At 38.8% G+C, this 27,615-nt stretch overlaps 2 protein-coding genes across 2 annotated transcripts in view; both read left to right on the top strand.

Annotated features, from left to right (window-relative positions):
- Positions 1-7,417: 7,417 nt before the first annotated feature.
- LOC139742224 (long-chain-fatty-acid--CoA ligase 5-like) overlaps positions 7,418-27,615 on the top strand; it is a 52,297-nt gene continuing 32,099 nt past the window's right edge. The window contains exons 1-5 of the mRNA XM_071652801.1: positions 7,418-7,615; positions 8,934-9,051; positions 10,769-10,836; positions 11,235-11,336; positions 12,268-12,367. Of these exons, the coding sequence (XP_071508902.1) occupies positions 7,439-7,615; positions 8,934-9,051; positions 10,769-10,836; positions 11,235-11,336; positions 12,268-12,367 (565 nt within the window). The 5' untranslated portion in view covers positions 7,418-7,438. The remainder of the gene's footprint in view (positions 7,616-8,933; positions 9,052-10,768; positions 10,837-11,234; positions 11,337-12,267; positions 12,368-27,615) is intronic.
- On the top strand, positions 20,191-26,502 carry LOC139742228 (tubulin alpha-1 chain-like). Its single transcript, XM_071652803.1, has 4 exons — positions 20,191-20,243; positions 22,821-23,043; positions 23,369-23,517; positions 25,287-26,502. The coding sequence occupies exons 1-4, from the start codon at positions 20,241-20,243 to the stop codon at positions 26,262-26,264; spliced, it is 1,353 nt and encodes a 450-aa protein (XP_071508904.1). The 5' UTR covers positions 20,191-20,240; the 3' UTR covers positions 26,265-26,502.

The raw sequence follows: 27,615 nt of genomic DNA on the forward strand, positions 1-27,615 counted from the left end.
TTTTATCCACCATTTTCCAGGTGAATCCATAAGGAGCCCGTTTGGCAGCCTCAAGGAAGCAGGTGGGGAAAGTCTTGGTGAGAGCGATTGTTTTGAGTTTGTTCCTGTGTTTTTAAATAAGAAAAGGGTGGAGTTACGTGTGAAATCAGTCACATACAAGGTATTCGTAGTGTGCGCTATATCATGGCTCTGGGTGGCTTCGATGATCCTTTTGTATGACACGCTTGCTATATAATTATGTGACATGTCATTGTTATCGATGAATGAATCGATGAATAGTTGTTATTATTGAGTTATACCCGTCTAGTATGATGTCACAAGGTTTAGTTTCAATTCAGGTGTTACCACCACCTAAGCCGGTAGGCCTATACATATCGATGCAAATATACAGATACCTGCCATACAAACTGAAGGATCTAGTCAGTCGAAATAAGAGCTATAAAAGTATAGGAGCTATAGCGCGTATAGCGTGGAGTAAAAATATGTCACATTATGGAAGTAGGTCTATACACGAACTTTTGATAAATGAGCTCGTTCAGAAGGCCTGCTTCGCTTCGTGGTGCATATACAAAGTACTTATGAAACCTTTTGTTAAACACAAAATGGCTTGGGTTATAGCATGCATGCAGTGCGAACGTAGCTCGCCTATATCCTTCTTGTGGTTCGAACCTGATTGAACCTACTTGTCAAGTCGAAGGAACTGTTCTTAGCTGCTGACGATGATCGTATGATAAATCACCACGGCTGATCAAAAGCAATCATTAAATCTTGATGGATGGATCAATGTGTTCGAATTTGATCATTTTCGGACAACAGTGTGAATATTATGTTGGCAGGTGGCCCGCACTAGCTGATAGATTAATATTGGTATAGTCAAACTTAAATGGCGCACATGCCTGATCAGGCAGACTTGCCTCATCAAGCAATAATTGATTTAGCATAATTCAAATCTTAATCAACATAATGATTTTAATTCGTTTAGGGCAGCAACAGACGAAATGAAACGAGACCAAAACCCTAATAATAAACCCTTAATTAGTTGATTGAGTGAAAGCGGTAATATTAGTAGAACACATCATGAAAAGTTATGAATTTGTAAAGTTTCTATGCCGTCATCGCTGGATATAAGGAGACTACGCACTTGATGACGTCATTCTGGTCAACAATTATAAAGAAAATATAAAGAAAATTCAACACATTTTCTCTTTTCTAGCATAACAAGCGAGCAATTGACAGCTCTTTTAGAAAGCAAGCGGAAGTACCAAAAGGGATGGGTACACAGTTTTGGTTGAGATGGAGCTTCAGGTTTCCAACGTTCTTGATGGTAATTCCTTGATTATGAGAAACCTCATAATTATGAAATACGAAAGAGCATGTAATTCTATAAGAGGAATTCAAAGTTCTTGATGAAAATTGGTTTTGAAATGGCTGGTATATCCAAAACAAAGCGATCGTAATAAAAGGTGGGACTCATTTTTTATCAGGATTGTTCTGTTTTTCTTTGTTTTTTTTTATATCTCAGCCATAGCTCAGATTTTCATCAAATCAATTTGAATTCCTCTTAGAATAATATTGTATGCTCTTTAACATTTCATAAAGTCGCTTCTAAGTATCTCGCAAAAAGTTGAAAGCTTAACATTGTCACCTCAACCAATACTAGTAACAATTTGAAGAAAATGTGTACTTTTCAATTATCCTTATCTCTATATTGTTGTCAATAATGACGTCATGGAGCGAGGTAGTCTCGTTATCCAGCTGTGACGACACGGAAACTTTAAAAAATCATAACTTTTGAAAGGATTGTCCGCTTTTCCTCAAACTTTGCACTTATGCATTATACTAATATTGCTACTTCCACTCAATCCACGTTTATATTGGGACCTTTGTTTTCTTTAAATATTCAGAACGTGATGCGCTGTCATTGCATTTGATTGAAATCTGAACAGCAGAGTAATTATCTATGTATAGGCCTAACACAAAGCATGTGATGCTCCATAGTGTAAATATCATGGATATTCTATAATGTTATGGGCAACCTCAACAACGCATACACTACAGCCCAACTTCCCTTTGTGATTGAAGTGCACTGTAACTTTTACCAGAACAGAAACAAAGTGATAATGATAACAAGTAATGAAATATAAGTCGCATCAAGGAATCTGATTTCATTGATCCGCCAGTCAGTTTTGAGCACTCATCTAAACGAGATAAAATCATAAAAATAAACGCTTATCTCCGAAGGGCACTAATATGCGATAGTTAGCCCTAAAATAAGACATCGATCTACTCGAGTTGTTATTTATGGCGATATGTACCACAGTCTGCCTTTTTAAACACACCCACGAAAATATGTACAAGAATGTAGCTGTCTTTTGATTTGTATTACTGATAAAAAATTGAGATTAATTCAGTGCAAACAATCTCTTCGAGTACTTCCAAATATATCTCGCGTGTGTTTATATTTGCATAATCCTGATTTTCCGTTTAAAAAATATCATGCACATCTCCTTGCTGGTGTTGTCCTGTCTGCTTGTCATGTAATTGTAGGCCTACACTGAATTGAACCTGTGACATTATTATCTCAAACCGAAGGCTCCCATATTCCCGCAAACATACCGACACGTGTCAAGGTGACCTTCAAACAGCTCATTCGTCTATACGGGACGGCCAGTGGTGTCGTCGTTATGATTCTCTAGTCATTTCAAGGAGATACTATACAAGTACTTCCTTTCATGGGTTAGGCCTACAGTTATACTACTGCAACAATTCCCATTGTTCCCCGCTTTCCATAAATGTGACTTCATCTTTATCATATACTTCATTTGTAACTCCAAGGGAATGAATATACCAGTATTGCAACTATATAGACAGGCACACGATTTGTTTTGTTTTGTTTTGTTTTTGTTTTTGTTTTTGTTTTTGTTTGTTTTTTTGTTTTTTTTTTGTTTTTTGTTGTTGTTGTTGTTTTTTTTTTTTTTGGGGGGGGGGTTGGGGAGTGGGGGAGGGTCGGAAAGGCACATTCAAAGGATATTTGCCAGTGGTAAGAAATTATACATAGGCCGATATTATGATTATGTATAGTTTTTATAGTTATCGAGGTTAAGGGCGGCAAGGTAGCTCAGTCAAAGCGTATCTCCCTTTCAATCGAATGCACAGGTTCGTGATTGGTACGGTTCGGCGCGGGTTCGAATTCCTGGGCAATGTTGTGTGTTATCATGCCCCTGTAGTATAGGGCTCCTCTATTATCATCAGGGTGATTATCACACATCTGCAAGCAGATAAGTGTGGTATGATTTTATACAAGATTAGCACTAGCAGATTACGACAGATTTCTCCCATGGTAATTAACACATTCAGTCATTGTCTACCCTTCCCCTTCTGCAGAAATTTATGAACGCGACAAACCTTCAGACTCCATGGTTTACTTTGATGGAAACAAAACTTCATTGTCACAGAATATTATAGCCATGAGGAATTTGAGAGGAAGTTGGAGACGGATAGCATGGGAGTATCCGAGGTTCACCCCGTACCTTGTTTTCAGTCAGTATAGTGCCACCATCCTGTACATTATGTGACATATAGATAAATTAATAGATGGATTAACGGGGGGGGGGGGGGCAGGGAGGGAAGCCTATTTACGTAAGTTTCCACTGTCTGCAATACTCAATTCCTGTCTTAAAGATTCCTTTCCCCATGTGTATGCCGCCATCATTATTTCAGGCGTAGGCTTTCAATAACGTGCTCCATTATTTTGACGTTTTGATTGTGAATGTATAATAATGATATAAGTATGCATGATAATCCACATAATCTGTTTACATAGCGTTGTAGTCGGACTTCAGTGCTATGTTCGGAAAGGATTATCAATGAGATATGTCAACGACACTGATTACTATACAGCCATCATAGTTATTTACCTCATCACCTTCGTGTTAATGACCGTGGACAGCGATGGTCAATGATTCGCCGTCCTTCACGCTAGACAACAAGGTCCCGTAGCGTTATCGTAAGTGTAGGCCTATCATACACTTCAAGAGGAAATAACGAACGAGTTGCACTGTTTACATTGGCCAATCACGTGTCCCTATTAGCAAACAGAATAAGCATACAAACGGTCAATGGCAAAAAGTTCGGGTACGTCGCCGTTGATAATGGTTAGTACAGTATGAAATGATACGCGACATCATATACGACGTAAGTCCCTTGTCACCATTTGTCATGATGGCATTACGTTCCCAAGATGACAAAAGCGTATGGTTATAATACATGTTTACACATATCAGCATCATATACCACTCGTCATGTATAATGCATCAATTACTCTCTGTTTTTTGGCAGTTGCAGGAAATGATGAATTTTTCTTCTATTTCCTTATGAGTTTTATTTATTCGCATAAGTTTTAAGGGATGGCTAGGAACTGATAAGTGGGAATCAGTGGGAAAGCTGGAGGATGATTGTTCCCATCCTTGTGGGATTCATTTAAGAGTATATTATATATCTATTGTTGTGTGAGAATTATTTGCTTCAGAATGGTTTCATATTCAAGTAATGTGCAGTTTAATGTTTCCAGGTTAGCATGCCTTTACAGTGACGAGGCGATAGTTAACGATCGCCTCGTCACTGTACAGGCATGCTAACCTGTAAACATTAAACTGCACATTACTTGAATATGAAACCATTCTGAAGCAAATAATTTTCACACAACAATAGATATATAATATACTCTTAAATGAATCCCACAAGGATTGGAACAATCATACCCAGCATTCCCACTAATTCTCACTGATCAGTTACAACTATCCCCTTTAAATATAAGCATTAGAAATTGACTTTATCTTTACTGTATTGTTTTGGAGGTCGTATACTGTGAAGTAAAGCAGTTCAGTACAGTTCATCACTGAGATTTATTTCCATTCCATTCGTTCACAAAAACATGAAAAAATACAAAGTATACATTATACAATCATCATTTTGTCATTTTTTTTACAAAATACATAATAAAATATCATAAAGTATAATGAAATATACATACAATTTCATTAAACAAACAAAAAAAAGTGGCCCACTGAAAACAGGGCTTGTATAACGTGAGCACTTGAGACGTTATTGATTTATACTAAATATCATCCGGAATTAATTCATATATAACTCAAAAACATCATTAAGATGTTTTTGGTTATATGTATTGATTATGATGATAAACAATAGCTATTTTCGAATGCAAAAAGTGCAAATTACAATTTACAAATTAAGACACTGACAAAAATTATAGTGTTATACAAGCTATACAGACACATGAATCAGGGAGGTGTGAGAGAGCTCTCACTCACACCTCCCTGCATGAATTGAGCCGTCTGTACCCGGAAGAGACGACACAAAATAACTAATACGTACATGTGCATACACTACATTCATACACACATACGCATGCACGTATCATAAAAACATTCACACAAAAGACACGACATCATACAAGAGAGAGAGAGAGAGAGGGAGAGAGAGAGAGAGAGGGGAGGGAGAGAGAGAGAGAGCACAATGATGCACATTGAAGCATATAGAATAGCTATTGTACCACGGCACGATAATGGAGTCCAGTATACAATTGGAACGGTTGCATACAAGAGAGATAGAGAAGAATAATTCAGCATGTGCCATCACTATGCATGAACGCGGGTTATGGAAGATACTAGTATTGTTTATTTCCGTTATAACCCCAAGAATTACATCGCGTTGCAATCGCAAGAAGATTACGCCGACGCCCACGACACATTATATCTCGTCAGGGAAGTCACCTCCCTGATCTCGTCAAACTATGGAAACCCCTGCCAATGCCTGTTGAATGATATTCAATGGAGGCACCAATTTCTCTGTTAGATTATTTTATTAGATTCACCGGTGAACGAAAATTTAAAAAAAAAGACAAAGACAAAAAAAAAAAATAATGCATGTTATGTTTAGTAAAATGTCCTTGACACTTGCCCAAAGATCTCAATGTCGACCAAACGCTATTTTATCGGCTAAACTAACATGCAATGTTATCTGCCGAGCAAACATGCCTTAGTTACATCAGAGAAGCAAAAGCATTAAAAAGCGTCGACTGTGTGTCTTCCTACTCCTACTTCGAAAGTTCAATGCTTACTTTAGGATTTCTTTCAAAAGATTTTTGTATATCTGTGTGCGTTTGTGTGTGACTTCTTTCAACGTGTTTGCGCATGTATTTAGACATACACTCAGCAAAAAAAGAATGTAAACAATTTCTTGAGTTCATATTTTTCATAGATTTTGATGAAAATCAATGTATTATATACCATATTAAAGGTTATTTAATTAGCTATTAAGCTATTAGGTTAATTTAAAAGAAAACTTTACGCATGAGTGAGCACATTTGTTTTGTCCTCCAAGGTAGAAAATTGAAAATTGCAAAAATTGACATGTTCTCTTTCATTTGCAAATGCCTTCACGATAACATTGACAACAAAAGACCAGTTTAAGACAATGAGAGGCATGAATGAAATAGCAAAAATAAGTTTTCGTTCTCTTTATTTCTTTATAACCTCTAAGAAAAGCAAAATGGGAAACTAAAGGGGGAAAATAAGAATTCAAGTCAAACTTCAAATGACATAGGGAATTATGAGCATAAAGATGATTACATAAACAGAATTGCTCTATTTATTTCTTTTAATCTAGCAATTTAAGAATTAATGAGACAAATTCAAGAACCGAACATTATTTACGATTTCCTAATTTGAAAAAAAGCTCAAATTTCTACCATTTTTCTTGATTATTACTTCTCTTATTTCATTTGAATTTAGATTTGACATAAAATTCTTTATTTTCCTCCATTAGTTTTATCCTTCATTGATCTTTTGGGCTTTAAAGATATCATATAGAGATCATAGGTTCATTTTTACAACTTAATTGATGTTTCGTTTTGTATGAAATTTGTTGTTTGTTCTTAATGTTCTATGGAAAAGCACATATGCATGAATGACAACTTATTCAGTTTTGCAATTTTTACTTTTGTGCCCCGGAAGAGAAAAACAAAGGTGTTCACTCATGTGTAAAGTTTCCATTTTTGTTGACCTACCAGGTTGATAGCCAATTAAATTACCTTTCATATGGTATATAATACATTAATTTTCAGCCAAATATTCTATGAGAAATATAAACTTGAAAAAGTGTTTACTTTCTTTTTTTTGCTGAGTGTACAATTAAATAATTATACCTTCTTTATCACAATCGAAAAATTAATGTTAATTATATAAACTCACTTTGATTTTACTCGTAACAAATCAAGATTTCCTTTCCTTATGACATAATATTATATACCATCTAACATTCCTGTACCCATTTCTCCACTTATTTCACACAGAAACGGCTTGTCCAAGCACTGAGAAGATTTTAATTTCTACCGTAAGATCTGCCAAGATCGGCCAGAATGCTCACCGCGGTAAGAAGTGGTAAGCTGTTTACCGCAGCAGTGTCTGACCGTATCACCAAGCTGCGGGTACTCGCAGCGTCTTTGTCCTCATCCAGTGGCGTGACCGCGGTCAACTACGAACCGGACACCGTCAGGAGGGGCGTCGACATCCGACAGCAAAGCATACTTTTACCGGTAATATTGCTTAGCGCATTACAAGTTTTTACTCATTAATTTTGTTATTGAGAATCGCTGTCTGTTCAAGCATCGGCTGAATTTGATTCTCCTTTTTGTGTTGTTTAACTATGGAGAAGGGGGGGGGGGGTCTACAGTTTTTATGTCGTTCATTCATTCATTCATTCCTTCCCTTTTTATTGTCATTTCCAAACAATATACATGGATAACACAAACGTCAAAATGATGGTATATTCTTGTAACATAATATCACATGGTCGTGTTTGAAAATAAAATATCGTTCAGTTCTCATTCACTTCCTCAAAGGGTTTGGAATGGTTTGCTGAAGAAATGTTGTTTGGATGTATTGTCAAGCTACTGATCACACATTCTCTCAGTGTTTGAATATTTGGAAATGAGGGTCGCATTTATGTTTCAGTGATCCTCGAGTGTTTAACTTTATGTTGAACAGCCATTTTATGGCTGTCGAACAGTCATGTCGAACAGCCATTCGTTTGCACCAGCACTCACCTCATTCTTTGTACATAATAAGTGTCTATCCAATTTTTGTTGTCGCAATGTGATTCCAGGATGACTCTGTTTTTTTTTCTTTTGTTTTGTTTTCGATAAGTATACATGATGTTTGTTTTGCCCATTTTTTTCTTTTTTTTTTCATCCCTTTTAAGGGTGTCGTATCTTCAAGCTATATGCTTATTTGACGACAGTCTTTTGCATTCACACTCCCAAAATATGCGCCATAATTCAGTCAGATCATTTGATTCATCATATCCCGAGTGGTTCCCAGTTGACGTGTTTTCTAACTCTTTTCTTCAATCTGTATACGCATATATTTCAATTATGTTTGGATGTACACACTGCATGATCATGTATTGTCTTGAAAATAAAAAGAAATAACTGTATTTCATTTGTAATATGTATTCAACGCAGAAAATTCCTAATAAATTCATTTGAATTGAAATTGAATTGAAATAGGTAAATAATATATTCTCTTGTAGAAATATCATATTTCTCAAATTGATGGTGAGCCTGTTCGCCTGTAAGCGGAAATAGTTCAAGCTTCTGAGGTGCTCTTATATTTTGAAATTTTTTTTTTTGAAAGTATAAGCATAGGACAGCAGTTGTGGAAGCATGTATCATCGGCGACGGAGAAAGGCCGCACAGTTTACGACAGTTCAAATAGTTAAATACCAATAAACATGTCTGTATCTTCGTTTGTTGTTTAAATGTTGTTGCTGTTTTTTCTTCAGCACATTACGTTTCCGATTTGAATGTGTTCTTACTTTAGTGCACTGTTCATGATTAATGCTACAATATACAGGGGCCTGAAAGAATCCGAGTGAGTGCTTACGTCAACGAATCACGCTACAGGTCGGGGCAGTTTTACAGCGACGCGACCACTGTGTACGAGGCTTTTAAGAGAGGCCAGAGAGTTTCAAGTAAGAACACGTCTCAGAAGCCACAGAGCATGAGAATGACGATATGAATCTGTCGATGATACGGGAGTGTCAATAACATCAATGACAGCGATGATAATGCTTGTGAATTCATTGATTACGCTTGAAAGTTTAAAGATATGCACAACAGGGGTCATTAGCGAGCTCTACATCTGCCACGCTAATCCTACGAAGCCGCTATTAGGCAAAAAGATAAAATAATTATAACTACGATAATAATCGTTTTGTACATGCGCAAGACACCAGGGGGGCATTTCATGAAGCATTTTGTCCGACAAGTTGTCGGACAAATTGGGCTCTCAGCCAATCAGATGCAAGGATTTCAATAGCTTGTAACAGTTTGTCAGAAAAATATCCGACCAAAATGCTTCATGAAATGCCCCCCTGTTCCTATTTTCCAGTCATGGAGGATGCGCGTCATAAACATTAAAATCTAAAGCTTGCTATAGGAAGCTTTAGTTAGATTGTCACGACGCGGATGTTCAGAGGAAAAATGTTCTGCGCATGCACACATTAATTTCGCTTATAAAAATCAACCAGGGCCCCGTTGCAAGAAAGTTGCAATCAATTGCAAATAATTGCTAATTTTGAAACAACCATTCTGATTGGCTCAGGGTCTGCCCTATTAAGAAGACATGCATGCAACAATGATTTTGATTGGCCAGTGACAATCAGTTGCAAGTTGCAAGTTGCCTTTCTAGCAACGGGTGTCTCGTCTGAGTTTGCGCGGCTTTTGCGTCCGCTCAAATTCACGACGCAGAGAGCTACTTGATGCACTGACCTTTTTAGCGTCCTCGCGTAATCTAATGCTACTTTGCAACAGTACGCAGGGAGAGAGGAGACTGACCTATGCAATCGTCGTCTTAAACATCCGCGTCGCAAATCTAAAGCTCCCTATTATTTCATGTGACGACAACTGTGATAACATGTTTGTAACGAGTGTAACAATTGATGATTAAAATGATATTTATGTGCTCGTACTATTGGGCTAGAGAGATATCGAATAAAGTCTGTTCCCCTCGTTTTGGTTGTAATACTTTGATACTTCAAAATTTTGAAAATAAAGTGTCTTTTGAATTCTCGACTTATTTAATCTCTGAATCGTCCGTCATCAACTGCTTTTTAAACAACAAAAACGAATAAGACGACTTGATGAAATGTCATTCTGGTAAATCTAACCATTGCTCTCCATCTGTGTAATTATCAGGGGCGGATCCAGGGAGGACCGCAACCGGCGCATGCCCCCCCCCCCTTATTTTTTTTTCTTGAAACAAAAAAAATAAAAAGAAAAAAATGGGGGAGGGGTGCGTGCGCCCCCTCTAATTTTGTAAACGCGCTCCCTCTTTACGGAATTCCTGGATCCGCCCCTGATTATGTACTTCACAGAGCGTATGGGACAATGTACAATTGTATTACACGATTGGAGAATTGCACTCAGGATTGATTGCACTCAGGATGACACTTTCGTGAATTCAGTTTTTAAATTATCGATAAATTCTCATGACTCATATCATCCATCAAAAAAAAACTGTGTTTGATGACTAACAGCTTAGGGCGCATTATGGCACTGCTGTTAACTCTCTACGTGCCACATCAATATATACCTGTCCATATGTTTGTGTGGGAAATTTGGGCACATTCGACAGAAAAGTGTGAACATAATTATAGATAACTCTCCCTCCTTCGAATCTGATCGCAGACGATGGTCCCTTTCTCGGCGCCCGAACTGGACCAAACGGCCGCTACGAGTGGATGTCGTTTTCCGAGGTGCGTGTTATAGACGTATTACTCACCTATAAATGATGTCTCTGTCGCTACCGAATCTTAAAAGATTTTTACTTTCTTAACATGTACGCACCTACACGTATGTAATTACATGATTTAGACGTACTATAGACAACTACCTGTTGACGATAGAGTTACATCACAGGTCAAATAATCGGCATTCATTCTTGATTGAGTGCACTGGTTGAAAATTGCACTGCACAACTGGCAAGTTTGTGATTTTGAGCTGCGTGTTTGTCTATTGAGAATTGAAATTCGATTTCATATCACTATGATGTTACTATTGTGATCATCTGGATGTTTATGATACATCACCTGATAACAAGCAATATCTTTTTCATGTCAATCTTGTTGCTTTGTTTTCCCCTAAAAAATAAAAGGTTGACGAGAGGTGTCGACTCTTTGGTTCGGGATTGATTGCTATGGGTGAGAAGCCCGGCGGAAGCACCTGCATAGGAATCTTCTCACAAAACAGACCCGAGGTATGTATAAGTTTGATTTATGTGATCATCAGAGCTATATATGTTGCATAAAAAGCTGCACTCAAAACTAAGTCAGAAAATCAGACATTAGTCAGACATCAGCCAATCAGAGTTTAATCTTCACAGACTGGATATCCAAAGACAATATATACGCACAGAAAACCGTCTGAGGTAAGTTTATATGCTACATGAATCATTACTTTAATCTGGGCAAACCGGGTTTTTTTTTTCTATAGAAATCCTAAATAACGATCAGAAGCAAAGCCATCTTATTTTCCAATTCATTTAATCGAAAAATATTCATATATTGATCCTTGAACAACGAAGAAGCTTACGATTTAATGAGAGAAAATACGCAAATCTTGCTATAGCAAGTACATGTACAGTATTTACTAGTTCACCGCCAAATTCCAAAGTTTTGAAAACAGTTTAAAGTGGCGTATTTAATAATGAAACGAATTCAGACTTTGAGTAGTACAGTGTATAAGTATTTCAATTTCAATATGAATTTCCGGAAATGTTTATGAATTCATAACTATGAAATATTAAAGAAGGTAACAGACATTACTCCGGTCATTGTCAGAGCGCTATACAAGTACTCATATGATATTGTATGTATTGTATTGTATTGTATTGTATTGTATTGTATTGTATTGTATTGTATTGTATTGTAGTGTATTGTATTGTATTGTATTGTATTGTATTGTATTGTAATGTATTGTATTGTATCGTATCGTATCATATTGTATTGCATTGTATTGTATTGTATTTATTGTGTTGTATTGTATTGTATTGTATTGTATTGTATTGTATTGTATTGTATTGTATTGTATTGTATTGTATTGTATTGTATTGCATTTTATGGAAAGCTGATTGCTTGGGCCCGAAAACCCTTGACTTTGTATTTGCACTCTACTGTTTACCCCGACAGTGGACAATAAGTGACCTTACCTGTGTCCAGTATTCCATGGTGTCCGTCCCTCTGTACAACAGTCTCGGATGGGAATCTTGCAAATATATCGTCAACAAAAGTGAGTCTTTCTTGCATTGTAATTTCACCTCATTTCTCGCCTAGACGAAAATCATTTACTCCACTATTCTGATTCGTGTTTTGGTACTTTGCAGTTGTTACAAAGTGAAATATTACAAAATCAATGCTAACTTTGTTGATAATGACTTTGATGATGATTATGATTATGCTGGTGTGGTGATGATGACAAATTGACTGCACTCGTGATATTAGCGGTGATGATGTCATGAATGACTAATGTTCGGAAATTGACTACATCCACCGCAGATAGGCTTTCATAACATTGCCGATAGAGGGCGGTGGTACGAGAGTCCGTTCAGTGCCGTATAACGGCACTGAGTCCGTTTCTCTGTACGGTCCCAGCGAAGAGATCCATACAGGGCTCACACCTGAATGGAATATTCCAGACCGCATCACAAAATCGTACCAAAGATACTAAAATAAATGAAGAAAAAAAATCAGAAAAGGCAGTTTGGCAGAAACTGAATAGCTGCAGATATTCCTCTACAAACTGCATTTTGGTTGGAAGATGAAAGCTTTTCAATATGGAATTTGAAGGAACTATATGTGATTGGATGCATGTGCAGAAAAGATGTGATTATTCATTTTTTTTAAGTAAAAAGAACTCGTAGTCTGGCCTTGCGAACCCTTGGACAGAGTTTGAGCCGAAGAACCCCCCTTGGAAATTTGATGGATGAAAGGGTATACCTCACTTTTTCAGGTTACCGAAGATGAAACATTTTATTTCTCTCAGCTATTTTACAGAATTTTTTGAATTTTGAATTTTAAAACACGTCTCTATGGGGAAATATTTACCCGTGTGAGCCCTATAACAAAAGAATACAGGGGTCATGTACAGTATATATCTCGTGTTCCACCACGGAGATAGTCATATTCTAGCTCCATCACGGGAAGAGTTTGCTAGGGTCAGGGTTAAAGACAGGAGAGAATGAGTAAAGCGAAGTCTTTTTTATCCCATTTGGTAAGGATGGAAGAAATCGCAAAAACAAAACAAGAACGAAAGAAGAAGGCCTAGCTGACGAATTCAACAACTTGTGTCATCACGATCATGATACTTTGCTGAAAACGCTGAGAGCCAGTTAAAGCAGGAAGGTGGAAGGCATCTCTGTTCCACCTCACTGGAGAGTGTTTCTTGAAAAGGAATTTCACTGAACTTAAGTCCATTTCGTGGTGGAGACTGAAAGTTTAGAGAGTGTCCCGCGGAGAAGCAAATCAGTGCCCCCAAAGCAATGACTCAGGTCATCGGCATAAAGAAGTATTAATGAGTGGAAGTTTCAAGCTAGGTCACAGACCAGGGAGGTGATCCTACCTCCCTACACATACTGAGTGTTAGAGAGGTTGACTGTACAGCTAGTGAACGTAGCTGGCGACAACACTCAGTGTACTTGAGTACTCTGTCTTGATGGTAACATTCTGGCTGTCGCTCATCAGTACGTGGCACTGAATACCAAACGTATAAGGAGGTTCTACGTTATCAGTGGAAAAGTAATTGTGTTGCACTCCATGTCAATGGTGTCCATATGTGTGACTCATATGTGTTGGTTTTTCTCATTGATTACACTGAAAATCATTTGTTTAGTATCGTTACGGTGGTGATGATGATAATGATGATGATTATGATTGTTATTAGTGTCGTTGGTACTCTTGTTGTTGTTATTACTATCATTATAATTGTCAACATCTTCAACATTTAGTATCACAATATTTATTAATAACTACACCACAAACACACATACACATACACACACATGCACACGAACTTCACCTTCTTTTAGTCCGAACAAATGCATATAGAAACATTATCTTCTTAAAATAGTTTACCGCTTGTTCTTCAAAAATATCCCATTCCTTAATGGTTTCAAACGTGCATATGAAGATCATCTTGTGAATTGTATTCTTCCCGTTGCTGATTTTTTATGTTACTTTTGTAACGTTATTTACTTTCATGTATATGATCTTATAGTTGTGTTTGTGTTTTGTGTCCTTCTTAATGTAATATTTTGTACTACCAGGGTTAACGCGTTATAAGACTTAAAGTTCTCTTTGTTGATCCCCATTCACATGAAACATGTTCTTTAAGTTTGTAGATGTACGTGCCTTTGTATTTTTATGTATTTTATAATGAATGAAACAAAATGAACTGAACTGATTTATATCATACTGTCGAATGCCCAGATATTATATCACATAACTCATTACGAGTGACCTAATGCTGAATTCTAGTATTGAAGTAGGGGAACAGGAAAATCTATACTCGCGAGGGAACATAAAGTCGCAGTTAACTTCAGGGGCTAGCTCGCGGATAGCAGGAGTTTCACCGCAGCGAGCGTCATCTGGTACCGTTGAGTCAGGCAGGTGGGAAATCTGCAAAGAAGTTACAATATACATCTCTATGGAGAGATCTCACTAGCTATACAATTTCTATATTGCCCAGTGCAGTGGGATTTCTCTGCGGCTTGCTTGTGAAGCACACATTACACCCCTGCATTATGCAGCAGTGAGCTTGAACGAGTTCAATTACATTATTACACACGTCAATTCGATCGCGCGGAATAACACGGCTCCCGACTTTTTTTTTTTTCCATTCTGCAATTGATGGAAAGCGTGTAGACGTGGTCCAGTGCTGCCATCAGACTTTCTATAGGGAATGTTCGTAACACTTGAAATGATGAGCCCGAAAGGGTTAATTTGGCAATGACTGTGTGGCGATTTATTACGGAATTTAACTCTGTTGAGCCCATAACGGGGCGTGACCTTTAAAGGGCACCATTACATCATGCAGCGATTTTGACACCGTGATGATACACAGGGGTAGCCTAGAATGAGAACAGCATTTATACGTACATAAAATTATAACAACCATTTCGATTTTTTTTGATGGAATACAGCACCAACTTCTATATTTCAAAATTCGTTTTACAATCTCATTTATTTACTTGTTCGTTTTGTCTGTAAAGCCTGAGTCCATTTTTATTTCATCCTGCCGCTTTGTTGCTATCTCTCAGTTTTTGCACACAATAATGGTACCAAATAGTTGAATCATATACACGGAAATGGTCAGTCAGTGCCTAAGACTGGATTGACAATCCTATTGTTTCTTCTAATGCGATTAGTTACGTTGTATAATCTTGTGTAGCAGCCTTTGCTTATAAACAATATGCATTTCCAACTGATGAAATGGAAGTATTAATTCTTATTGAGTAAAATGGTTCTATCGTTCATTCTGAGGTGATGTATAGATTAATCCTATGCTCTGCGAAGTACGATGAAACTGCTGCCATCATCAGTGCAGCCACTGTGAGCGCAGCGGAGGTTCGCTGTGTGAAATCAGGGAGTTGAGACCTCCCTGTACACCGGGTTGTAAATCATACATAAACATACAGAAATGATGGGTACGAGCAGAATGATGACGTCATTCACTGAGTCACGGGTACAAATAAGAACACTGCGCCATTCGTTCACTCCGTGCATGCAGTCACCCTAATTGGAATAATAGAAGTCGAACCATGTTTCGCATAATTGTATGCTTCCCCCCCCCCCCCGAAAAAGAGAGACTAGAAAAAAGAAACAAAAACAAATTGAAGGTCAAAGGTGGGAATGATGAAACTATAATTGACTGAAGCTTATAATTCACAGGCCATAGAATAAAGCGACTTTTGGATTTTGGGCGCCACGGTTCGTTGGTGTGCCTTCTGACAGTGGTAATGGTACAATGGATGTAACTGTAATTTTCACTCTTATGACCACTTTAATCATTAAACGACTGCCTCTCCACATTTGAACTTTATCAAATAATATAACTTGAAGCTGCTTCTGTCACCTCTACTATTGCAGTAGCTTTATATCACCACTAAACTACTATAGGTCTAAAGCCTCTGCAGGTAGTCATCCTAATATAGGAGGCTTATGTTACTCCAATACATGTACTGATTGTTCGATACCATCAGTTACATTAACTACTAGCACCTGTTTACCTTTGGGAGCAGTGACAAAATGTTCAAGATATCACACATTTATGATGCATATAATGTAAGTCAGTTGTATCACAAAACACCTTACCATATAAACATTTTGCAATGAAGCCTAGAATATAAGGAGATATCACTGTTTTTCTCAGTAAACCATAACTGTAGACGGTTTAATCTGGAAACATGTTTATTGTAACTATTGTTCACATTTTTGTATATTTAACAATACTTAACATCGATTAGATTCAAATCTTCGTGACATTGGTTGTTTCTATCCCTCACTCACATTCTAGAACCATTTTGAAGCACTAATGCTGGGTTCTTGTACGTTCATCTGCAAATGGTAAATTAGGTCCTATGCATTAAAATAGCAAGACTTACTATGAACAAAACGCGCGAGTACTGCATATTGGTATTATAGCCACTACCACCATTTTGAACCAACACTGGATAATACTACCAGCATGTTTCTTCGAAACTAACATCATACATATAATTTTAGATGTACAGCTCGCCTCCCTTCCACTATACAGGTAGGCCCTACCTGCTCTTTCTTGTAGCAGGGAGGTGGGGTTCTCTTCTCACCTCCCTGCTTGTAGTATTAAATTATGTATAGCACCCGGCCTGTGCAGAAGAACGAGTGAGAACAAGAACCATCGTGGTGAACCTGTCCAAGGATGAGTCTCCTTGACCTGTCTATAGCGATCTTTGTACAGTTTGCCATCATTACGTTCGTTCCTGATCGATGTTGCTTTTCTTATATTTCCACTATTTATGTGCTTTAGCACACTTACATACACACAACATGTGCATAGGCCTCCTATATAATGTGTGTATGTATAGGCCCTTTTATATCTTATAATCATAATAGATAATATATGCCTACATGTACATGTTACTAATATCATTGTTATCATTTATTCTGCATTTTTGTAAGACAGTGTATTTGCTTATTTCACTTGCTTATCTTTTTTCCGCTTTATGTTCATAATGGTTGGTTTATATTACAGTTAATTTTTGACTATTGTGTTTGTAAGAACTTTTATGTGACGTTGAAAAATAATTGAAATCCATTGAATTGAATTTGCATAATCATACGCATTCATATACTATGTAAGGCCTATATGGATCATAAATAGAAGGATAGATGGATGGATTGGTCAAAATGTATTTCGATATAGATGAAAATATATACACAATATATACATACATGGTATATAATCTTATAAATATATATGCCTATATTTATAACGAGAGAAAGACTAGCTTAGAGAGAGGGAGAGAATGAAATATATTATGTGTGAGTTTGTAGGAGATTATATAGTCATATTGATGAATACATCTACATGTATATTTCTAATTCGCCATTTGATCAAGCATATATAGTTCTTGTGCTTAGTTGCATCAAGGAGGTTTAATACCTCCTTGGTTGCATATGACTGTGTCTAAATTTATTTTAAAATATTCCGTAGATACTCCCACGCTATGCCCGTCAGTGCCCGTGACTCATTCGTCGCTCTTGCTGCTGAGTTTGCATGTGCTGGTTTTCCACTGAAAGGGTACGTAAAAATATAACAGTGGACAAAGAAGTGATGCCACGTGGAGGCTATGGGTAGAGCCTGTACACTCCCTACCTACTTATGATTGTGTGTATCGTGATAAGCAGGGAGGTGGACGTCTCTTTCCACCACCCTTTATAACGAGACACACACACCAGATTTCACTCTGTCGATTGGGCCAACGCCCCAATCTGCCCCACTCTGTCCTTTAGTCTCTCGACACAGACATTTTCCATTTCCAGCGGGATGGAACTGGGGAGATAGCGCTCTCCCATCACCTCTCCCGATGAAACGGAGCTCCTGTAAATACTTTATGAGAAGCATGAAACATGCAAAGTCACATTGCTGGTAAACTACGGAGAAGAAAAATATTTCAGGCTAATTATATTCATTTCAATCATTATAATTACCTGCATTACCAAGGGCCGGGGTGTGTGATACCTTCTCGGCATTACTAATGCAGCTTCTATGCCAATAACGATGATGATGATGATGATGATGATGATGATGATGATGGTGATGATGGTGATGATGATGATGATGATGATGATGGTGGTGGTGGTGGTGGTGATGGTGATGATGATGATGATGATGATAATAATAATAATAATAATAATAATAAGAAGAAGAAGAAGAAGAAGAAGAAGAATATTAACAATAATAATGATAATAATTACAACAATAATAATAATGATATTAAAAATAATAGTTAAGATAACAATATGCAGACGAAAAGGTAGTCCACACACATACAGTTAAAGTTCATTCGGTTTTGTTCATTTTTTGTGCATTTTAGATTATAATGATATTTGCAGTAAATACGTAAAACGCAGTCCGAAATAATAAATGTGATTTGTTTATGTACAATACAGGAGTTTGGGTATAGCAAAGAACTGACTGATTCAATACCCATGCCGCTGCAGGGGTATAGATATAATCATTTAGTCTTGCAATATTTTTTAATGTTCCCACTAGATTTCAATATAACTTTCCGTTGGATTTCTATTAGACCAACAAAGATTTGTGTATTGATATTCTATAGGACCTATATGACTTTCTATTGGTGTCTGTTGGATTTCTATTGAATTTGTATTGGGCCAGAAAGAAATTATCTGTTGGTATTCCATTGGACCAATATACCACTTTCCATATTGTAATCTACAGGCCTATTGGTTTTGATGGTCAAATAGCATGTTCCTTTTGGAATTTCTACCGGGTTCACTCATTTGTTTTTCTTCTGCGATGCTTATAAAGCAATACGAAGATTTTAAGAAACATTTTCTAATGCTTATGTTTACTCGAGCGACACGTTTCCTTTTGCGTTTTACCTCACGCATACATCCAGCCATACAAACTTACAAGGCATTGCGCTATTTTGTGTTAGCACTTGCGCTTCTATACTCTGGTTAGCACTCGCGATGACGCTGTGAGTCATGAGGAAATGAAAATAGTATTTAATAGTGATGACAAAGATAGTGAAAAACGAAGATTACGTCATAAGCTATTCAGTCTCTCGCTCTGTCTTTTTCCAAATTGATATCTCTTTTTCAAATTCGTTTTTCGCTGATATGAAAAAAATCTACTTTTTCTGTCTTTCCTTGTCCATGTGATATCATAATCCTTAATGAACATTACTATCATATTAATTGGGTGTTTACAACGGATGTTTTTAAGCAAATGATAAAGACTTTACGTTCAAGAATGTGTAGTCGTATATTGTATTCAATTCTGCGAAGATTTTACAGCCAGGAGACATGACAAGACGAGGACATGTGAAGAGACTGTGTCATTGTCAAGGCGATCGCTCATGTAAAGACTAGTAGTAGATCATCTGGAATTGCAATTTACTGTCTGAGAGCGGTCAAACTACCTCGACAATGACAAAAGCATTCATGCAAATTTCAAAAATCTCACTTCCCGCTCGCAAGCTGGCATACGTTATGCAAATTTCAGGCGGCAGGTGGTTAGTTGATTAGAGATCATAGTCTTGCTCCGTTACGTTTGTGCATTTTCTAAAATGGCACCAAGAATATTCTTGATTCCAGATGTACGATTGAATAAATCGGTTACTATGCCTAAGAAATATAGACAATAGATTGATAAACAAAGTTTGAATCACGCTTATCAGCGATGTATGCAAAAAGGTCGCGTGCAAGAATAGTTCAAAAGAAGTTTGGGAAATGAGACTAAGCAGTGAAAAGAGCGGGCGAGCGCAAATCGTCGACTCTGACAAAAGCCCGATCGCAGCAAGGAGAAATCAGAACGACGTCTGCTAGCTCACCTTGCGACATTGCAGTTGTCATCGCTCTCTCCATCAATCTTCAAAATGGTGAGTATTAATATTTTGCTTTCAGGATCTTCTTGTAGATAACTTAATTAACACGGCACTTACATTGTCCTACTTTAAATATGTAGGGGGCACTTATAATTTTTTTAAAAAAATCGATTTTCGTCGAAGATTTCCCCATGATGTAGGCCTAAATGCCGTATCGTCTGGCAGTGGTTGAATTTGATATCGTATTGTGCTGTGAACCCAGACCAGGGAGGTGAGTCACCTTCCTGCCCAGACCGACAGAGAGCCACGTGACAGAGTTATAATCGTTCATATTGGGACCGCAGGGTAGAATATACGACTACCCACGGAAGTTTTGTGGGCATAGTCGCTGTTACGAAGTGACATTCGTCATTGACATTGCTAAAAAAAAAAAAATGATTAAAAAAATTGTCACTACTATTGCAGCAGTGCAGCCAGTAGTCTGCGTTTTTATACTCACAGAGTAGACACTGGTAGAGAATGGAGGAGCAAGGACAATAGCTGGCATTCAAACGTGTGCTGACAAAAAGCAGGCGTGTGGGTTGACCAAAAGGTCGGTCTGTATCTGGTCATCTGGGCCGGGATAATTTCCGCGGAGACTGGCTTCACTGAATCCCTTCCGAGACGGAGGATAGCCGTAAAAGTATTTTTAAAAAAGATAGATAAATAGAATGAAGGGGAAAAAACTACAAAAAAATATTTCTCCGGACAGTTACATTTAAGTAGGAAAAGCTGATTTTAGTATCCTTTGTAGATGACAGTGCTTGTAGATGACAGTCCACTGCAGTGTCAAGCCCCCTTCATGGCCATGCATGGCCATGGCCATGGGTCACCTCCCATCAAAATTTTACCGATTCCTTTCTCTCTCTCTCTCTCTTAGTTTGTCAGTAGTTTGAGAGGAGATTCTGTCCATGTGCCGCTGTGTTCATACTTTCTTATTGTTGTTTCACGTGTTGGCCACAAAGTGCACAATGTATAGATCTATGGGGGAAAATATTTAAAATTTGCCTTCTTACCAGATCGAGAGTTCTAGCGGCTCTGTCTCCATAGTCAGCTGAATTCAGGGACGCCTATTTATACCGCCAAGAGATCCTAGCACGGCTCAGTAAACGCCATGTAATAATGAATAGATTCACAGCTTACAGAGCAAACATAGAGCAACCCCCCCCCAAAAAAAAAAAATGAAAAAGGTTATGTAAACACCTACTAAAGACTAATACGAATATTATACGGAAACTAACGGAAGCAGTCATGTGCAGTCATGCGCAGTGATGCCTGTGGGTGCACAAAGACGGATTTGTGAGAATGCATTGAATTCGTGGACAAAGAGGCTGCGAAATTTGACAAAGGTGGGTCGACTTGTTTCCGTGGGAACCGTACCAAAAAAGAGAGCATTTCGCCAGCCTCTGTAGAGCGCTTGAGCTACGGGAGACAAAGGAGGAGGAGGAGAAGCGAAAGGAAGGGAAAAGTATTGAGAAATTCAACCCTGAGAACATACTTTTGGGTACAGTTGTGCAACGGTCGTGCTGCAAAACGTTTGCGATTTTAATAGAAGATGATTACATTGATCATATAGGGGATAAACCGTGAAGTTTAATGTTTAATACACGTGTGTTTTATTACATGTTGTAAGAAGTGTTAATAGCTCCTCGCTGAACTAGATAAATTACGCGGGAAAACTGATGAAGCGTTTGTTAAGGAGGAAGTGTGTAGCCACGCACGGGCCGCGACTACGACAAGTTTCTGTTTCGGCTCTTAGGGCAGTATATCAGAATCTGTTTTTTTTTTCTTCTTCTTCACAGAGGTTTCCCGTTAAACCAAAAGGGGAAAACGTTTTCAAGAAAAACACGAGTGCAATGTATCGAATATTTCTGTTCTGCATGTGGTACCAGCATAATGTACAATATCATCGCGTGACTATTGATGTAATACTTTTGGCACATGGCCAACTAATCTTATCTTTCGTCTTCAGGAGGCACTTTGATACCGCCTCGAAACATTTCGTGTCGAAAGAAACAAGGGCATAACGATAATTAACAATCACAAATCAATATGTGTGCTTCTATGTGTGTGTGTGTGTGGCTAGAAAACTATGGCGGGACTTAAAAACTTGTTTTTAAATTCGCAGTCGGCAATCCCTAATGTGATAGAAATATTGAAGGTCATTTTAAGTCCTTGTGGCGTTGGAGCCCTGACGGTTTTTGGCGAGCAACCACAGTGGGAATGTAGAAAAAAAAAGTGTTTTTCACATGTGAAAATTAGAGCGCATTTCAATTTATCATTATTATTTATTTGGGGGAGGGGTGGGTTAATATAACTGGCTTCATAACCGTCAAGTAAACGTGATATTTCAAAACAGCTCTGATATTTTCTTTAAATCCATATATATATTGTTCAAAGTGGAGAATATCTACCAATTCTCATAGACGATATTACATGCCATAATGCTTTCAACCTAAACTCATCAATGTAATACCGTGATCCTGGTACACGTCGGATACGTTATTAAAACATAGGAAGCTCCGGTCATTTCACTTCCATTTGAATACCGCAGTACAAAGCCAACCACTTGCGTTTTCGATTATTTCACAGCGTGAATGTATCTCAGTCCACGTTGGCCAGGCCGGTGTCCAGATCGGCAATGCATGCTGGGAGTTGTACTGCCTTGAGCACGGCATCCAGCCCGATGGTCAGATGCCTTCTGACAAGACCATCGGAGGAGGTGACGACTCCTTCAACACCTTCTTCAGCGAGACTGGAGCAGGCAAGCACGTTCCACGTGCTGTGTTCGTCGACCTCGAACCAACCGTGGTCGGTGAGTGGATTTGATTCCTATTATATCTAGGGCAGGTTTTTGAGACACGAAGAACACTTCTAATGAATAAAATAATGATATATTGAACGACAAATGTTGAATGCTGTAGAAACATTCATGAATCTCCTTTATTATGAATTCATTAATTTGGTACTACATGTACATGTATACTTCTGTCAAGGCGAAATTGCAATTATGTATCTCGCAATCATGCTCTAAGACGATGCTCATTTTCTATTGACGTATAACACTTACACTCCATCTTTATTGAATACAGACATCGCAGAAAGTAAGCCTTATTTCCCCCTCATATTATGTAATCCAGATGAGGTTCGAACGGGGACCTACCGTCAGCTGTTTCACCCCGAGCAGCTGATCACTGGCAAGGAGGATGCCGCCAACAACTACGCCCGTGGCCACTACACAGTGGGCAAGGAACTCATCGACCAAGTTCTAGACCGTATCAGAAAGCTGGTAGGTATACATTGTACTAGCAATCTGAGATTCTGAAAATTCACGGCTGCGAACATTTTCCAACGATAGGGATTGCTTGGGGAGAAGATAAGAACATCTATGAGAAACACATTGTGTATAGGTATCTGCATATAAAGAGACTATGAAACAAAAGAGAAAAACATTGAGCTACCGTAAACTTGAAATTGACAAACATAAAGCTGGTTGGAGCACTTGAACGCGAATTCCCGATATTTTCATCCAACTCAACACGGACGTTGATGAGATGACTGTTCAGATGTGCGAAACAAAAAAAAAAAACTGATTTGTATACACTTGTATCAGCTTTCTCAAAACTCCAAACGTCTAGTTGGCGGATAGCTCTTTGCAAAAATTTGTTAATGATCCAATGATAATGTAGGCCCTCGGGGTTGTTTTCTCACCCATGCCTGTGACTGTTGCCAATACATAAGCGGGCAGTGGATATAAGTATTTTGACAATGCTTTAGCCCAGTTCAACTTTTTGCCAAGCTCAGCGTTTAAAGATAACAAAAAGTTTTGGTACCTCAAAAGTGTCCTTGAATTTCCTTGTCTTAGTCTGTGTTTCAGGTTAAAGTACCTTTCATATAACTAACACTGTGAGACTTACTCGCCCCAAAGTGCTCTCATGTCTTAGTAATCATGCAATTAACTGCGATCAGCAGCCCCATACGCATAGCGACCAGCAGTCCCATACGCATAGCGTAATCGGGCTTCGCATTGTAGCATTCAGGATCATGACAGATTTAGTATCGCAGGGTAAATGTCAACTTAAAATCCCATAAATTCTTCAATTTGAAGACTTACCAATTAACTTGAAGTATTGAAAACAGGCTTCGGGCAACGTTTGGTTCTGCCTATAGTCCCTTTCTGTTCGAATTGATGACTGAATGTGACTCGGTCGACAGGACCCTAGGAGAGCTACATACAGTACACTGAATATTACAGCCAGTGCATGCGAACACATCACATGCACACAAATTTCAAATCCATGAACGGATAAGATGTTTGTGTGCGCATGCGCTGGCCATGGTATCCAGTGTATGTAGCTCTCCCAAGGTCCTCTCGACCGAGTCACATTCAGTCATCAATTCGAACAGAAAGGGACTATTGGCAGAACCAAACGTTGTTCGAAGCCTGTTTTCAATACTTCAACTTAATTGGTAAGTCTTCAAATCGAAGAAATTTTTGGATTTTAAGTTGACATTTACCCGCGATACTAATTCTGTCATGATCCTGAATGCTACAATGCGAAGCCCCATTACGCTATGCGTATGGGGCTGCTGGTCGCAGTCAGTGGTTTCGTACAATATTTATCGACGCTGGTCAGCGTCGGCTCTGGTACGAAACCATTATTGCATGATTACTAAGACATGAGAGCACTTTGGGGCGAGTAATTCTCACAGACAACGTACTTTAACCTGAAACACAAACCAAGACAAGGAAATTCAGGGAAGCTTTTGAGGTATCAAAACTTTTTATTATCTTTAAGCTCTACGCTCTGAGATTCAGTTCTGTTCATATAGACACCTCCTAAAACAAAACACACACACAAAAAAAAAGCCGAACAAAACAGAACGAAGTCAGAAGCAAAGCCCGATCCATCGTCATATCGGATGTTTACATGGTTGTTTTGCATCAGTTTTTCATGCAATTATCCAATTTGTGATAATTATTAGGTGATATTTAACGACTTTCGTAAAGCATTCTAATGATCGTGTGCCCTTAATTTCTTGCTCCCCTTTACCCAGGCGGACCAATGTACTGGTCTCCAGGGTTTCCTCATCTTCCACAGCTTCGGTGGTGGCACCGGCTCAGGATTTTCTTCTCTCATGGAGCGTCTCTCCGTCGACTACGGCAAGAAGTCCAAGCTCGAGTTCGCCATCTACCCAGCTCCCCAGATTGCCACTGCAGTTGTCGAGCCCTACAACGCTATCTTGACCACACATACCACTCTGGAGCATTCCGACTGCGCCTTTATGGTCGACAACGAGGCCATCTACGACATTTGCCGTCGTAACCTCGACATCGAGCGTCCCACGTACACCAACCTGAACCGACTCATCGGTCAGATCGTCTCGTCGATCACCGCTTCTCTTCGGTTTGACGGAGCTCTGAACGTAGATCTGACGGAGTTCCAGACCAACTTGGTGCCATACCCAAGAATCCATTTCCCCCTGGCCACCTACGCTCCAGTCATTTCTGCCGAGAAGGCTTACCATGAGCAGCTCACCGTTGCCGAAGTAACCAACGCCTGCTTCGAGCCTGCCAACCAAATGGTGAAGTGCGATCCTCGTCACGGCAAGTACATGGCCTGCTGCCTATTGTTCCGTGGTGACGTCGTCCCCAAGGACGTGAACGCCGCCATCGCTACCATCAAGACCAAGCGCACCATCCAGTTCGTCGACTGGTGTCCAACTGGTTTCAAAGTCGGTATCAACTACCAGCCACCAACCGTTGTGCCCGGCGGCGATCTGGCCAAGGTGCAGCGCGCCGTGTGTATGCTGAGTAACACTACGGCCATCGCTGAGGCTTGGGCTCGTCTTGACCACAAGTTCGACCTGATGTACGCCAAGCGTGCCTTCGTCCACTGGTACGTGGGAGAGGGTATGGAGGAAGGAGAGTTCTCCGAGGCTCGTGAGGATCTGGCTGCTCTGGAGAAGGACTACGAAGAGGTCGGTGTCGACTCCGCAGAAGATGAGGGAGAGGGAGAAGACGATGAGTACTAAAATTTATGTCAGCTCGCCTCCGTGGAGTTTTTTATGGTGTTGCCATACTCGACAGACGGAGGTCCGCACAAAAGCCTGAATTCTTCGCCGTTCAAAATGATGGGAGTCGCTGTTTCTTCAAACGTGCTTATAAGCTACCAATGGACTGAGCCACTTTCACTCTGAAATATGCTCATTTCTTATTTTCCCATGAATCAACTCATTTTTACATGACAATGTATTTATGTGAAGAAAAACAATTCCCCATACGTGATACCACTAAGAAAAGAACTGTCCAAACGACAGAGAAAATGTAAACTTTTCTTATTCGTGCACTGTTTTTATGATTGTCAGGGAAACTGCCAAATAACAAATAAATCGGGTACCTTAATTCATCAACGTGATGTTTGTGTACATGGTACAGCCGTTATGTAGTGTGCCTTGGTGAAAATGATGACGTTACTCGTAAATGAAGAAAACTGGTTAAGGCGATTTGTATCCGTGTGTGTATGTGTGTGTGTGCACGCGCATGTGTGTGTTTCTTCAATTGTATATATATATATATGTATATATATATATATATATATATATACATACATAGGCTTACATACCGTATGTACATTATAAAGTGACCGCATGAAAGTTGGTGGAGTAAAATGTAATCATACATAATATGCAAAATGTATCTGGCTCTCTTGAAATGCAGGCCTCTGGCTTGAACGAGACTTGCCCTGTATTTTTTTTAAAGAAAACGTGAATAAGATAATGAATAAATACAATGACACTAAGTACATGTACGCACATCCAGACAAATAGTCTTGTCGGCTTCGTTTCCTACACGTACAATGCACATTTAACCCGCATGGTGAGCGTACAGTTCGTGGAACTCGCCTTTGAACAGCTGTCGTACCCCTGCAGGTAAGGCGCTGTATCCTTCATGCGTAGTCCGACATGCAACGGAAACTTTTAAGATTCGTCGGTCCCGTTGTCAGCCTTCAAGTGAAGGCCCAGTGGCCTTACAGGTGTGTGTTTATGTAAGGCACCTTACGTCTTATTCGAGACCAATATTTCCATCAAACAAAAGTAGGCCTGATACATAGTCCGAATATACATTCGTCAATTCACATTAGTAAACAATTTGAAAGAAGTACAATTCATAAATAGTAATGCGGAATATAATTATGTACAGATGATTATACATAAAAGGAGAAAATAATGCACACTAGGCTAGGGTTAAAAGCGTGAGAGATAATTACAGTGTATGCGCTCCCCACAGGTTGGCTGACGCTAGTTGGTCGAACGTTCATTCCTTACCTGGCAGTTCTCCGTGACAAACTAGCCTCATAATAAGTGGCGTAAGCGTGAAATAGAA

This window comes from Diadema antillarum, unplaced genomic scaffold (assembly GCF_040938485.1).
Source record: "Diadema antillarum isolate AM-2024a unplaced genomic scaffold, OU_Dant_1.0 seq00000989_RagTag, whole genome shotgun sequence".
Taxonomy (NCBI): Eukaryota; Metazoa; Echinodermata; class Echinoidea; order Diadematoida; family Diadematidae; genus Diadema; species Diadema antillarum.

Coding starts and splice junctions, on each gene's coding strand:
- LOC139742228 (XM_071652803.1), top strand. Junction 23,044..23,368: donor CCTCGAACCAACCGTGGTCG/GTGAGTGGATTT, acceptor TATGTAATCCAG/ATGAGGTTCGAACGGGGACC. Junction 23,518..25,286: donor TAGACCGTATCAGAAAGCTG/GTAGGTATACAT, acceptor CCCTTTACCCAG/GCGGACCAATGTACTGGTCT.